General features: G+C 40.4%; 1 protein-coding gene across 1 annotated transcript in view; it reads right to left on the reverse strand.

The window, feature by feature from the left end:
- The window catches only part of appbp2 (amyloid beta precursor protein (cytoplasmic tail) binding protein 2), a 105,555-nt gene that overhangs the window by 66,035 nt on the left and 26,569 nt on the right, over positions 1 to 12,951 (reverse strand). The window contains 1 exon segment of the mRNA XM_086079889.1: positions 11,878 to 12,029. Coding sequence (XP_085936015.1) covers positions 11,878 to 12,029 — 152 coding nt within the window.

Raw genomic sequence — 12,951 nt, forward strand, 5'->3', positions numbered from 1 at the left:
TTATGCTACAATTACTAAATAAATAGACAAATTGTAACCAAACAGACCAATGGCATGAGAATGAATAAGACTGACTGTTGTCATTAGAAGAAGGCAAAAGGGTATTTTTCACAGGCAATTGACAATTCCAAACATCCGGGCATTTCTGATATTTCCACAATGCAACTCAATGCAAATGCTTCGATCACCAATGACGTATTGGATTGATTTTGCCTGTGACTTCGAGCATAATACAAACCAGACACAAACAACAGTTCATCACATTTTGAAGTCAAAATAATCCCCACAAATCAAATTACAATGATCCAAAGTCCAATGCTTTTCCATGCACGGATCACAGAGAGCTTCCTTTCACCGTCATTAGTCTTACTATGTGGTTATCACGTTATCTATTATTGAATTAGCATATAGCATTTTAAACTAGGTGGCTAATATCGGCTAATTTATGTTGTTTGTGCTGTATGAGACATGCTACTTTATAACAGCAGGGGAAGGAGATGCATGTGTGTGTCTGTCCCACACCGCGACCGTGGGTAATTAGCGTTTATGTGACAAAGGAAGCGAGCGAGCGAGAGAACTAGGTCGGGTGCGCGCGCAGGGGACGCATATTGGGGGGGGTTTCACACGCGATTAATTATGCAGCTTTTCTAAAAGATTGTGTCAACATTGACCTGTCCTCAGTAAAGTGTTTAAAAAAATAAAAAATAATAAAAAATTCCAAAGAGCACTTTTTTGGAGAGAGGGCACAGGGGCAAAGGTGTGAACACCACTAGGAGTCTACCTGTGCACGCCAGTGGTAGTGCTTAGCACTAGCTAGCAGCTATTTCGACGCAAGCGGCTAGAGTTAAAATTGGTCCAAAAGTATGAGCAATTCAGAAAATGGATGGCTGGTTGGAAGAAGACCCGGGGTTCTGCCGATCTACAGTACTGTATATGGTGAGGGATCCTGGAGGCTAAAGTAAGGCTACGTTCACACTGCAGGCAAATGCGACCCAGATCGGATTTTTGGGCCCAAATGCGACCTGTATCTGTCTTTTTTATGTCAGTCTGAACGGCTCAATTCCGATTTTTTCATATCCGCTCTGTGTCTCTTTCATATGTGGTCCTAGATCGGATACATATCTGAATTTTTGCAATGCGACCACTGTTTGAACGGCCAGGTCGCATATATCCGACCTCGACGTAATCAAAAGTCCAATATGCGCGCTGCGCAGGCCGGGGCATTAAGCTTGATTTATGCTTGACGCATCCGCGAGGTCCGCACGGCTCAGGAGACGTACGTGAATCGGCAAACTTGTTACGAGTAACAGTTGTGACTTTGTATTTGACTTTAATTTAATCCTACTTGAAACCTGAAGTATAAAGATGGCATTTGTGGTGGTGATATTAGTAATTTAGCCATGCAGACGGATCATTTATTACGTGCGGCAATGACGTGAAAAAAGGAGAAATCTCCGTGAGATGAGGCGTTCGAACAGGCTCGCCTCATTTTCACAAAATACTATTTCTACCTCCTCCTGCATCACTCCTCTGTAGATATGAGATGGTAAAAATATGAGCCCCGACAACGGACTTATAAAAGTCAGTGGCCCTGACATGCTGGACCATACGTATTTACTTCTGCAAACACAGCGTTGTGAGTGACGTTGTATCTTCTTCTGTGCATGCGGGTCACTTTGGGGACGCATTACGTCCACACAGCAGACAGACTGAGGTCGCAATTAATAGGTAATGTGAACGCATACTCAAAAAAATCAGATTTCACCCAAAAATTGGAATTGAGCATTAAGAACTGCAGTGTGAACCTAGCCTGTTATCTTAAAACTAAAGCTTGATGCTGTGTGACCGTATACTTGCGACGGTATACTTTGCCATGAGGCTTGGTTAATTGCTTTGAAGAACATATGGTGTATATATATAGCACTACAAAAGTGTACTTCATTTACTATTTTCGTTTATGATCAAACTGGATGTTTCTTTTTTTTTATGGAATATGACTGTTTAGTCAATTAGTAACGCAGTCAAAATGATTGAGTGGTTAAACGGTAAACGAGAGAGCTATCAAGGATTTGGGCAACGAGTCCGGGCTATATATGTCAGGGCCCTTGCCTCTTCCTGCCCTTTTTTCTCTGTGGGTTTGTCTGTGCGTGCCTTCATGCAGGATGGAGGAGACACCAGCTGGAGCAGGAATCGTGTGCAAGCAATCACAATCACCTGCCTCCAAAAGCCGGTGTCTCGCCAAAACAGCATACCCGTCAGAGTAGCATATCTTACACTTTTGTGCATGCGCTGTACGGAACAGGTCATGCATAGTAAGAATGGGTTGGGTGTTAGGTTGAGTTTAGGGTGAGGCTACAGATAAGAGTTTACTATATGGGTATGCTGATCTGACGAGGTATGCTGATCTGACAGAACACCAGTCCTGAACTGCACATCGGCAGCAGATGGACTTACACTGTCACTGTCAGTTGCATCCAGCTCAGGTATTTGCCTATTGCATTACTAACCATTCTGATTCATGTTTTTGCTTCCTGTCTAGATTTTTAACAGATGTGCCTGCCTTAAATGTTTTTGGCTTTGGTTTTCATCTGTGAAAACTGCATTTGCAGTTAAACAAACATGAAGACCAGAGCGCTGTCAATGGGAGAGCAAACTTGGGATATCACGTGATCAGAAATCGGTTCCGATCGCGTCATTATCAGCTGATCGGAATCGGGGAAAAGATCGGAATTATTCATTTAAAAATTGTATTTATGTATTTACTTTAAAATTCTACAAAGCAAAAGAACAATCCAGAGGTATACAGATATTACCAAAAGAAAGAAAAAAAGGATTTACACTAGGGAGGCTCCGATTCACTTTTTTTAATTACAGATTCAATACCGATACCTTGGGTTCAGTATCTGCCGATACCGATCCGACTAGTCCCCCCCTCAATAATATTCAATATTAAAAAAAATTAAAATTAAAATACTTTTAGATGTTCTTTAATGTCTTGGAAATATTTTTGAACATTTATTGGAGTATGATTTTGATTCAATATTTTCAATACATGTATTGAATGTATATTGAATGAATGTAATCATTACTTAAGTACCAGTACGCTTTTATTTTGTTACATCAAAGCGGTGTAAATTTTTCAATTGTGCATAATGTGGTCAAGGCTCGCCTGATTCCAAGTGCTTCTGTTTACAAAATGAGTTCGATATGGCCAAGGCTCTCCTGCGCCACTTACTACGGACTACTCGCTGTCTTTCATGTCTGCACGTAAAGAAATATTGATAGGCTAAGGCTACATATGTTTTTTTGCTCTTCAGTTTAATAAAATAAATGATCACCAAATGCCAACTTTATGTACAAAATGTCATTACAACAGGCATAATTAATTACATGACTCTTTTTCTCGCCCGCTTCGACAAACTATGTTGCCGCTTCCCACACGGCCGTCGTTCCACTGAGCCTGTCGGCTTACGGAAGCTGCTTTTTTTCCCAATAGCAGGGTCGATACCCGATCCACGTATCGGATCGGAGCATCCCTAATTTACACTACACAACAATTCACAACACAGCTGGAAACAGCAGAGGTAAACACAGCCAGTAGGGTATGAATGGAATGACCTTCCGTTAAATGTTAAGCAAGCCCCCTCTATCCACTTTTAAAACTTGTATAAAAACACATCTATACTTTATTCTATGGCTTTTGTCTTTCATAGTGTCCGCTGTATTTTGTGTTATTAATTTATTGATATGTACTTTATTTACTATTTATGACATTAATTAATTTTGTGTTATTAATTGTTGTTTTACCCGTCTTCCTTAGTGTACGATTGATTTGTACTCCCTGCATTTTGTATGCAGCAATGGTTGTTTTAAAGGACCCATATCATGGAAAATCAACGCTCTTGAGATTTAAATATTAAAATACAAAAATATATATTAAAATACTATTTCTTCACTAAAAACAAAGCCAAAGTGGTGTTAGAGTTAGGGTTAGGAACCTCCATTCGCCGATGTATGAGCATTCCTGCTCATTCTTGCTCTCCAAGCACCAGCCCCTCCCAACCCAAGAAAACGACTGGGTCCTCACTTATCTATGTACATAAGTGAGAACCTACCCCGTACCGCCTCTGTAGACTACCGCTCATGTAGACTAAACACACGGCCACTTGCTCCAAGCAGCCTGTGGGACGACCGGCAAGCATATCCGGGAAAGGGGCACTTATGCGGCACAGAACTTTGCTTCACACTTTGTTTGTTGTGATGTTAATTTATGTATATTAGTTATACTTCAGTAATTGTAAAATGTTATACCTTTATTTTTTATTATTCCTCTCTGGCTCATTTGTTTTAAATTTTACATTTTTGTTAATTGTCAAGCTTTAAATATTGAAAAGTAATTGTTAAATTGATTTTAAAAAAATTATATTTTACTGTTAAATAAACAACGACGAACATTTATTACCATTAAAAAAAGTAAAAATGAAAATAAATAAAAAGTACAAAAGTACCGAAAATTGGTACCGTTGAGTACCGGTATTGATTCCCAGGTACCAAGTATTGTAACAGAACCGGTTCAAATGTAAAAGGTACCCATCCCTTATAAGTACGCTTTCCGTATTGAATTTTCAAGTGCCACACTTTGTCCCGTAATAACGTGAGAGTAAAAAATAGTCTGTAAAATGTCAATGGAATTAATGAACAATAGTGCCCTTTATGTGACAACTTACGGTAACATTCCAAGGACCTCCCCTGCTCTGTGACCAACGAGCTGACAGCACATTCATTTAGTATGACAATACAGAATCCGCCCATCTAACTGGTCGACGTAATGTTGCTTGCGGAAGTACATCGTGCAAGCGGCAATGCGACCGTCACCGGCAGCCGCAGAAACAAATGCAAAAACACCAAGAGGACTGGGAAGCAGAAAACACATGGTTGAAAAAGAAAACATCTATCAAACGCACTGTACTGTCTGCCAGCGTGCTTTTACTATAGCCCATGCTGAGCTGACTGATCTCAAGCAACATGCTTCCAGTCGTGGACACATACGGAATACAACAAGGTACAACAAAACTTAGGAACCCTAGAAAAAATGTGTTGTCCAACAGCGATACATATGGTATGTAAAGATTGATTCTTTAACCCTCTGATCTCATGTGCAATGAATGTCAGCGTTGTAAGGAAAACTTAATATTTTTTTGGGTGTTATAAACAAGTCAATTTGATTGGCAAGTACGTTAAAATAAATAATACATAAAAGTAATCATTGATAAATACATTGATTACAAGTTAAAACAGGTATATATAATTTTTACTGTACATGCAGTTAATATGCACTTATATAAATATACAGTAAAAAAAACGTTTTTTTTCTTATTTAGAGAGTTGATAGTTGACAGTTGATATAAGACACTTTAGAAATATATACTGTAAAACAAAAATAGTTTTTTTTTTCTAATTTAGTGGTAATTGCTGCAGCGGTAGCCCATGTCTATTACAATGTAAGCATGGAGCTGACTAGATCAGAACACTGAATGACGATGATAAAATAGCAACGGAAAAATAGTCTCCACACAATGTGACATTGAGCTAAACATAAGTTACAGGATGAATTTTCTGCTTATTATTGTTTTATATTAATGTTTACAGCTTTAAGTTAAGCAGGAAAGGTTGCTCGTAGGATAGTGATGAAAGTAGCCTTTATCAGTAAACATTCTGTCCAAATGAATTCAAAGCAATCAATTATCCTTCACATTTGCAATGCCAATTGGCTGTCTTAAATTCCCAGAAAGGTTCCATGGCTGATACTTGTGGAAACTACAAATATAATTTCTGCGCTGTTGAACCTAACTGAACGAATAGTGTAGTCACAGTGCACAGGTGTCAGAGTCCGGTCCTTGAGGGCCTGAGTACTGCATGTTTTTGAGGTTTCTCTACTCAAACACCTGATTCAATGATCAGGATCATTATCAGGCTCCTGCAGAGCTTGCTTAAATATGAATCAGCTGTGTTGGACGTGGGAAACCTCTAAAACATGCAGGACTCAGGCCCTAGATGACCAGACTTTGACACCACTGGTGTAGTGGTTAGCGCGCTCACCCTGTAAGCAGAAGGTCCCGAGTTCGTATCCCACTCAGGATTCCTCTCTCTCTCGCTCTCTTTCTCTCTCTCTCTCTCTTTCTCTCTCTCTCCTTCCCTCCTCCTCCACTATGATTTATTGCGGCGAGGAGCCGTTTTGTTTCAAATGTTTATTGAAGAACTGAACATCCATCCAATTTCCACCTTTAAAGAAGACTGCATTCAAAGGAGTGCTCGAACGCAGCGCTCCTAAGTTTTGTGAGCGGTGCGCGTAGCTATGTGGCCTCGTGGTTTACGGGTACAAATATGCAGTTATGTGTGTGTGCATTTTTTGTACGTGCACATGCCTCACATTAAGGGAATGTGTCACTTTTGCACCCATTTTGGCGGTGATTTAGGTGCCGATTAAAGCAGTGTAGCAACTGCAGATTCGAGACCTTGTGTTTGGTTTTGGCACTTAGAAAATATTCCCACGATATGGTTGTGGTTTTTTTTAAGGCTATGGATCGTCAATTACGCATATGCGCCTCATGGTTTATGAATGCAAATATGCAGTTACGTATATGTGCATTTGGTTTATGGGTATAAATATGCAGTTACGTGTGTGTGCATTTTATCTACAGGCACATGCCTCATGTTACGGATAATGTGTCACTTTTGCACCTAATTTACCTCCATAGATTAGTATGCTGAAAGTATTTGCGTAACTGAACACCTAAACTCTTTGACTGCCAAGCATTTTCAGAAAAGAGGATATGTGGGTGCCAGCTGATTTAAGCATTTTGACTGATCTTTCAAGGTCCACAGAAAATTTTGTGTTTGGACTATGGAAACACAGATACTACCAAATGAAAGATTGAACTCTCATCTTTCATCAGAAAAAAGAGTTTCTATCTTATTCCGTTTTTCAGTAATCAACAATAGAAAATAGGTTAGTTTCATCCAAATGCTCTGTTTTGGACCAAAATACGGAGAAATCAAGCTTTTTGTGAAACGATATTTCATGCACTCTAGTGAATTTGACACCTTTTTTTTTCATGAATGATGCCACAAACACCTAAACAGTGCTTTACTTCTGTAAAACACTACCACCAACAATGAAAAAGTGTTTTTTGATAGCAAAATACGTTTATTTACATTCAACAGTGTAACAATTTGACAAAACAATTTGGCAAACTATTTACAAATGTGTGCAACTGTGGTACTATTTACAATTGTGTGGATGTTTCAACTACACAGTTTTTCTTTTTGTGAGGTATATTGTGTAAAACTCCCCTGCGTGCAAGGGGACGCAGCAGGATTTGCACCACAGAATAGTTTCACTGCGATTGCCCCTTCGCGTGCACTTTCTTGCCGGCCTTTTTTCCGGGGAGTAGCAGGTATATACTGCAGTGTGTGTTTGGCCATGTTGTCCTCAAGTCTACTCTCAGGATCATGATACGGTGACCTGGTGTTACATCTGGCTTCCTCATGTCCTTCAGTTCCTATACCGGGTGGTAAGAGATGTTCTGATCCATCTTATCCACTCCATTCATGGTGGCATCGTAGTCCAGAACCAGTGTCTTCTCCGTGATCAGACTGTACCCACTCCTCCGATGAATATGTATTGGACTCGGGGTACTCTTCATCGTCCGATTGAACGCCCGCCTGTGCAGAAGTACTCGTTTTCCGGCGTTAGCATCGCTAGCCGGTGAGGCTTTACGACGCGATCGAAGCCGCCGCGTCAACGCTTCCAACTTCGCCGTCAACGCTTCCAACTTCGCCGTCAACCTCGGAGTCACCATCATCATCATCAATGTGCTCTTTAGCATTGGTCGATGCTTTTCGTCTTTGAAAAAAATGCTCAAGCGTGAGCTGCTTGCAACCGGTCGCCATTTTCGCTTCCTCAGCCATTCTCCCCTCAACACTCTAGCTCCGCCTCACGTCTTCTACTGACTCCTACCCGATCTTGTAAAGAGAGTCATCGCTGCCATCTAGTGCCCAAAAATAGTCATTATACTAACTCGACCTGCTTGATACTTTCAGCACAGCTTGCCAAGGCTTTCCTCCACCCGTTTCCAAAAACAAAAACAAAAAAACATAGTGAACGTCTTTTAACGTCTTTGGCGGCACTCATTTGGATTTTACTAAACGTTATGAAACGTTTTTGGCGGTCAAAGAGTTAAAGCCTGCAAGCATTGTTTAAACGGCTTTCAGCCTTAAGTGACAAAACGACAGGTGCACTCTGTGCCATTCTTAACTGTCCTAATAAAGATTTTAGGCAAAAAATAATAATAATTGCAAAGGTGGAGCTTTGCAAGACGTAAGTGTAAGTTGGCCAGCACACGATGCGAAGGCTAACAGCTAGCTGCTAGCCACAGGGTGAACAGATTGTGGTCATCAAAAAAGAGGACCCCAAGACGGAGTGCCGTAACACATTTTTAAATGCGGCTCAAAAATGGAAACATGTAAAAACAGTGCAATCAGATCACAGTAACCGCGACCAACAGTTGAACTACTATTATTGCCAAAGCCATAAACAACAAATGAAGCTATTAAGTGCTTAAAGTCAAAACAAAACAACTGTATACATATATATATATACTATGTATTTTCCCAAGACATTTTTATTAATGGTCTGCCACTGCATACTTTTCAGATGATCTAATCTTTTGTAGCAATCTTTCATTTCCTGTCAAGTGTAAATGAAACTCTTTGAATGACATGTGCTTGAAATTGTACTAAGTAAACAGAAGTCCCTTCAGTTAGTCCACAGACAACATTGGATTTTTTGTTAAATCCAATCTTTTTATGTACTCCTTCACATTACAAAAACAAATGTGAACGTAACGCGCCCGTGATGCGACTCGCATGCACAAAGAGAACACGTCGAGTGTTGTACAGCCAAAACAATGACGTCACGGAAGTAAATGTAGTCCCAACTCTAGGCAAGCAACTTTTATCAGTGCCATATGCAAATTTAGTTGTGTGCCAATGCGCGCTACTGATTGGTGGGCTGGTGGACTTGTTTCGTGCACGTTAGGAGTTTGATTCATGTGTATTGTGTGCATACATTATGCAAATTCAGTTGTGCGAATGCCCACGCTCCTAGTTGGTGGAGTGTTTTCATGCTCGTTCCTGGTTTGCTGCTGTCCTCGGTCGGCTTCCCCGTGCGTCAGTTTTAAATGTGGTGTTTACAAACAGCAACAGACTGTTTTTTTCCATCTCATATCGCCAGAGTAGCAAGTTTAGAAGAGGAATAAATATTTTGGGGAAATGAGGGGACACTCCTCGACCTCCTCATTTCATTGAGACGACTACGGAAGATGACGTCGCGTCATCATAGTTCATGGTGAACCGTCTGCGGGGCTGAATTTCTAATATCACCACAAATGTCAACTTTATGCTTCATGTTTCAAGTGTGATTAAATTAAAGATTAATAAAAAGTTAACAGTGTTACTCAAAACAGCTTTTTATATTTACAGATGTGTCAATAGTCTCCCTTGAAAGCACTCTATCCCGCCCGCGCCGAGAGCATATCAGGCTTTTGATGATGTGTGTGGATGAGCGTTCACAGTGCAGACGTATCATACATATCTGATTTATATCCACATACGAAAGAGGCCCAGGTCGGGTGTGGATAAAAAAAATCGGAATTGATCTGCAGTGTGAATGTAGCCTTATTCCTATCCTTTGTCCGTCCACTGGCTTTGCATCAGTGAAAATATTCTCTCTACATTAGCATTATGTGGAGAAATAGAAAAAAATAACTGCAATCTTAAGTAGTTCAGAATGACAGTCAGTGCCTTGTTTAACAATGTGAAACACAAAGTCTCTCCCTGAAGCAGTAACTATAACATACATTTTTGCATTGACGAAAGTCCACTATTTTCCCTGAAGAGCTTTCCGCTGTAGCGGCTTTTTTTTTTTTTTTTTTTGCTTAGCTGAATTTATATTGTGGTCCAAATCGCCGGCCCCTTTGGTGGCGTAGGAGACACATGTGCCAGCTTTGCACACCAAACATTCTGCCTCGAATGAATCCCGACCAGCACGGAAACATGTATATTTCTTCTTGAGGTTGTCCGTAAACATACATTTTAATTTCAGCATTTTGTAGGTCTGTCCGCAGCATGATTCCTGCTTGACTCTCTTTCAGCTGCTTTTTGGAGTGGCACTTACTATGCGGCGCACACGCGTGTAGTTATTCTTCTTCTGCAGTGATTTTAAACATAACATGGGATTTGATTGGTAGATAATCTGACAAATGACAGCGGGTATAGAGACGCTGTTGCTAATGCTGGGTTAAATGCAGGTCACACATGCACTAAATCTGCTGCTGATGAGTTAAAGAGTGCTCTTGGAGTGAAACTGCCAGCGTCGACACAAAATCCGGACATTTCAATGGGAATTTGGAAATCCGCCCGGATCATTTATTTTGCCCCCAAAAAGAGAACATGCCCAAACAAAAACGGACATTTAGTCACCCTAAACGCCGGAGACTTGTACCGTATCATACAATGACGGCGTATTAGATATACTTTTGGGGTGGCATTATGATAATGGGGGTAGAAAATATGTAATTTCAATAAAAACGTTAATAATGCAAGCCGAAATGTCAAAGGGAAGAAGTCAAGCTGGCGTTCACGCCTCCATGCAGGTCGACTTCAAAATAAAATCCCACCAAGGCTGTTGCATTGGTTTCAATGTATTATTTGGTCAGCTTTATTTTGAAGTTTGCCTTAGCGTAGGCGGCGTGTGTTTGAGCCTTTGCAGCTTCTCTGACATGAATGACGGTGCTGTGCCAGCCCAGCTCACACAAGTACACACGTACGCACTCGCACACACCGAGACGGAATGTAATCGTTAACAATTTATTTTCCGTGCTATAATCCGATGCGCCTTATATGTGGATCAATATTGGTTAAGTGAACTCCATCTAGTGGATGCTTAACGCAACCCCAGCCACTACAGTACCTTCTATTCTATGCGCCTTATAATGAGGTGTGCCTTATAAATGAAAAAAGTTTTTAAAATAGGCCATTCATTGGCCTTATAATCCTTATAGTGCGAAAAATATGGTACAATTCAATCATTTTGTTTTGGTGAAAGAAGCAAGTATTTTCAAGTCAAAGGGCTCAACTCCAAGTGAAGAAACAAGTAATTGTTGTTAAAGTCCATGTCGAGTTGCAAGTCTTTTAACATTTTGTCAAGTTGAGTCTTAAGTCGGCAAATTCATGACTCGAGTCCACACCAAGAGGGACGATCGAGTGCATCCTTGGTCACTTCACAATACAATAATGACAGCGCCCACCTTTCAGCACAATGAGAAGCATCGTAAAAATACACCAACTGAGCACCGACTGAAGCAGGTTTACGTCCGTTGATTAGGGTATGTACAGTTGGTCTCTTTCATTCTGTGTATTTTTGCGAGGCTTTGCATCATAAAGTATTTGCCGAAAATGCGTCCAAAACTCGGCAAAAGGTGGGCATCATCATCAACGGGAATTGACGATTAACAGAAGTCATCAGTTTGTACCAAGTTATGGGAAAAAAATTAGTTACCAGAACATTTGGACATTAACTCATTCAATCCCAGCTATTTTCACTGAAGCAATCCCTTTCACTCCTGGCTGTTTCACTGGATTGAGTTAACCAGTGACAAAAAACGTATACTGTATAAAATATAAATAGGCTGTATATTGACTTTTGTATCAGTGAGAAGAATTCTAAGTAGTATTCTACTCTCTCACCTCGTCTATGATTATATTATTCTTATCACAATAAGCCACATTCAACAATCAATACCAGTCATCACTTACCCATCACAAAGCCGAATTGAATCGCCTTCTCTTTGACATGGGCATGAGAATCTGCAATGTAGGAGCAGCGGCGGCTAAAAGAGTTGGCCAGCACTGAGGCGACTTTCACCCCATGGTCCATTAAAGCCTGGACGCAGTGGTGTAGAAGGTGCCTGGGGTGAAGGAGAAAGAAAAGGTCACTAGTAGGAGAAAAATGTATTATCCATAGAAACTATTTAGTATACAGTGTTCCCTCGCTACTTAGCGGTTCAGTTATGGTGGATTCACTCAACTGCGGATTTTCATTTGTGACCAATTTGTGATATTTGTAACCCCGTTTCTGGTTAAGGTATATTATTTTAAGATTAAAAAAAAATATCAGCAGCTTGGTTTTTATTCTACATTTTGCATGCTAAGAGTTAAATATATTAAGTGTAACAAGAAGGGTGGGGGAGCCGTGTATGGGGGTTCATAGTGGCTTAATACACGTCTTTCTTTGAGGAAGCAGAGTGTGGGGACTCTGAGGTGGGCTCTCTTATCTCTGGGGTCGAAGTCACTGAGGTAGTTGGAAAGCTCCTTAGTGGTAGGGCCCCGGGGGAGGATGAGATCCATCCGGAGTTCCTAAAGGCTCTGGATGTTATAATATATAATACCTTTATTTAACCAGATAAAAACCCATTGAGATCAAGATCTCTTTTACAAGGATGACCTGACCAAGAGGTCAACAGCACACATAATTAAAAGTAAGACTATACATACAATAAATTTAAATACATTTTACAAATGTATAAAATTTTTACAAAAATAAACGTTAATGGACAAATAACAAATCATAAACACAAGCACTGCTGAGTTGTTTCACATTGTTTATCAGTCAATATGGATCGAAAGGCTACAAGTGTAATAGGCTCTGAGAGCTTTTGTTCAGTCTGTAAAGAGTTCCAGGCTATGGGGGCAGCAAAACTGAATGCTCTCTTCCCTAGTTCAGTTCTGTGACGCGAGGAACAGAAGATGGAGAATATCACAGGATCGTAATGCATAATATCCTGCAGTTCTCTGTATAAAAGTCCTTAAAAAAAATGGAGCCATGCCAAG

Source organism: Leptonotus elevatus, chromosome 7 (assembly GCF_054856555.1).
Source record: "Leptonotus elevatus isolate MCC_2025b chromosome 7, RoL_Lele_1.0, whole genome shotgun sequence".
Taxonomy (NCBI): domain Eukaryota; kingdom Metazoa; phylum Chordata; class Actinopteri; order Syngnathiformes; family Syngnathidae; genus Leptonotus; species Leptonotus elevatus.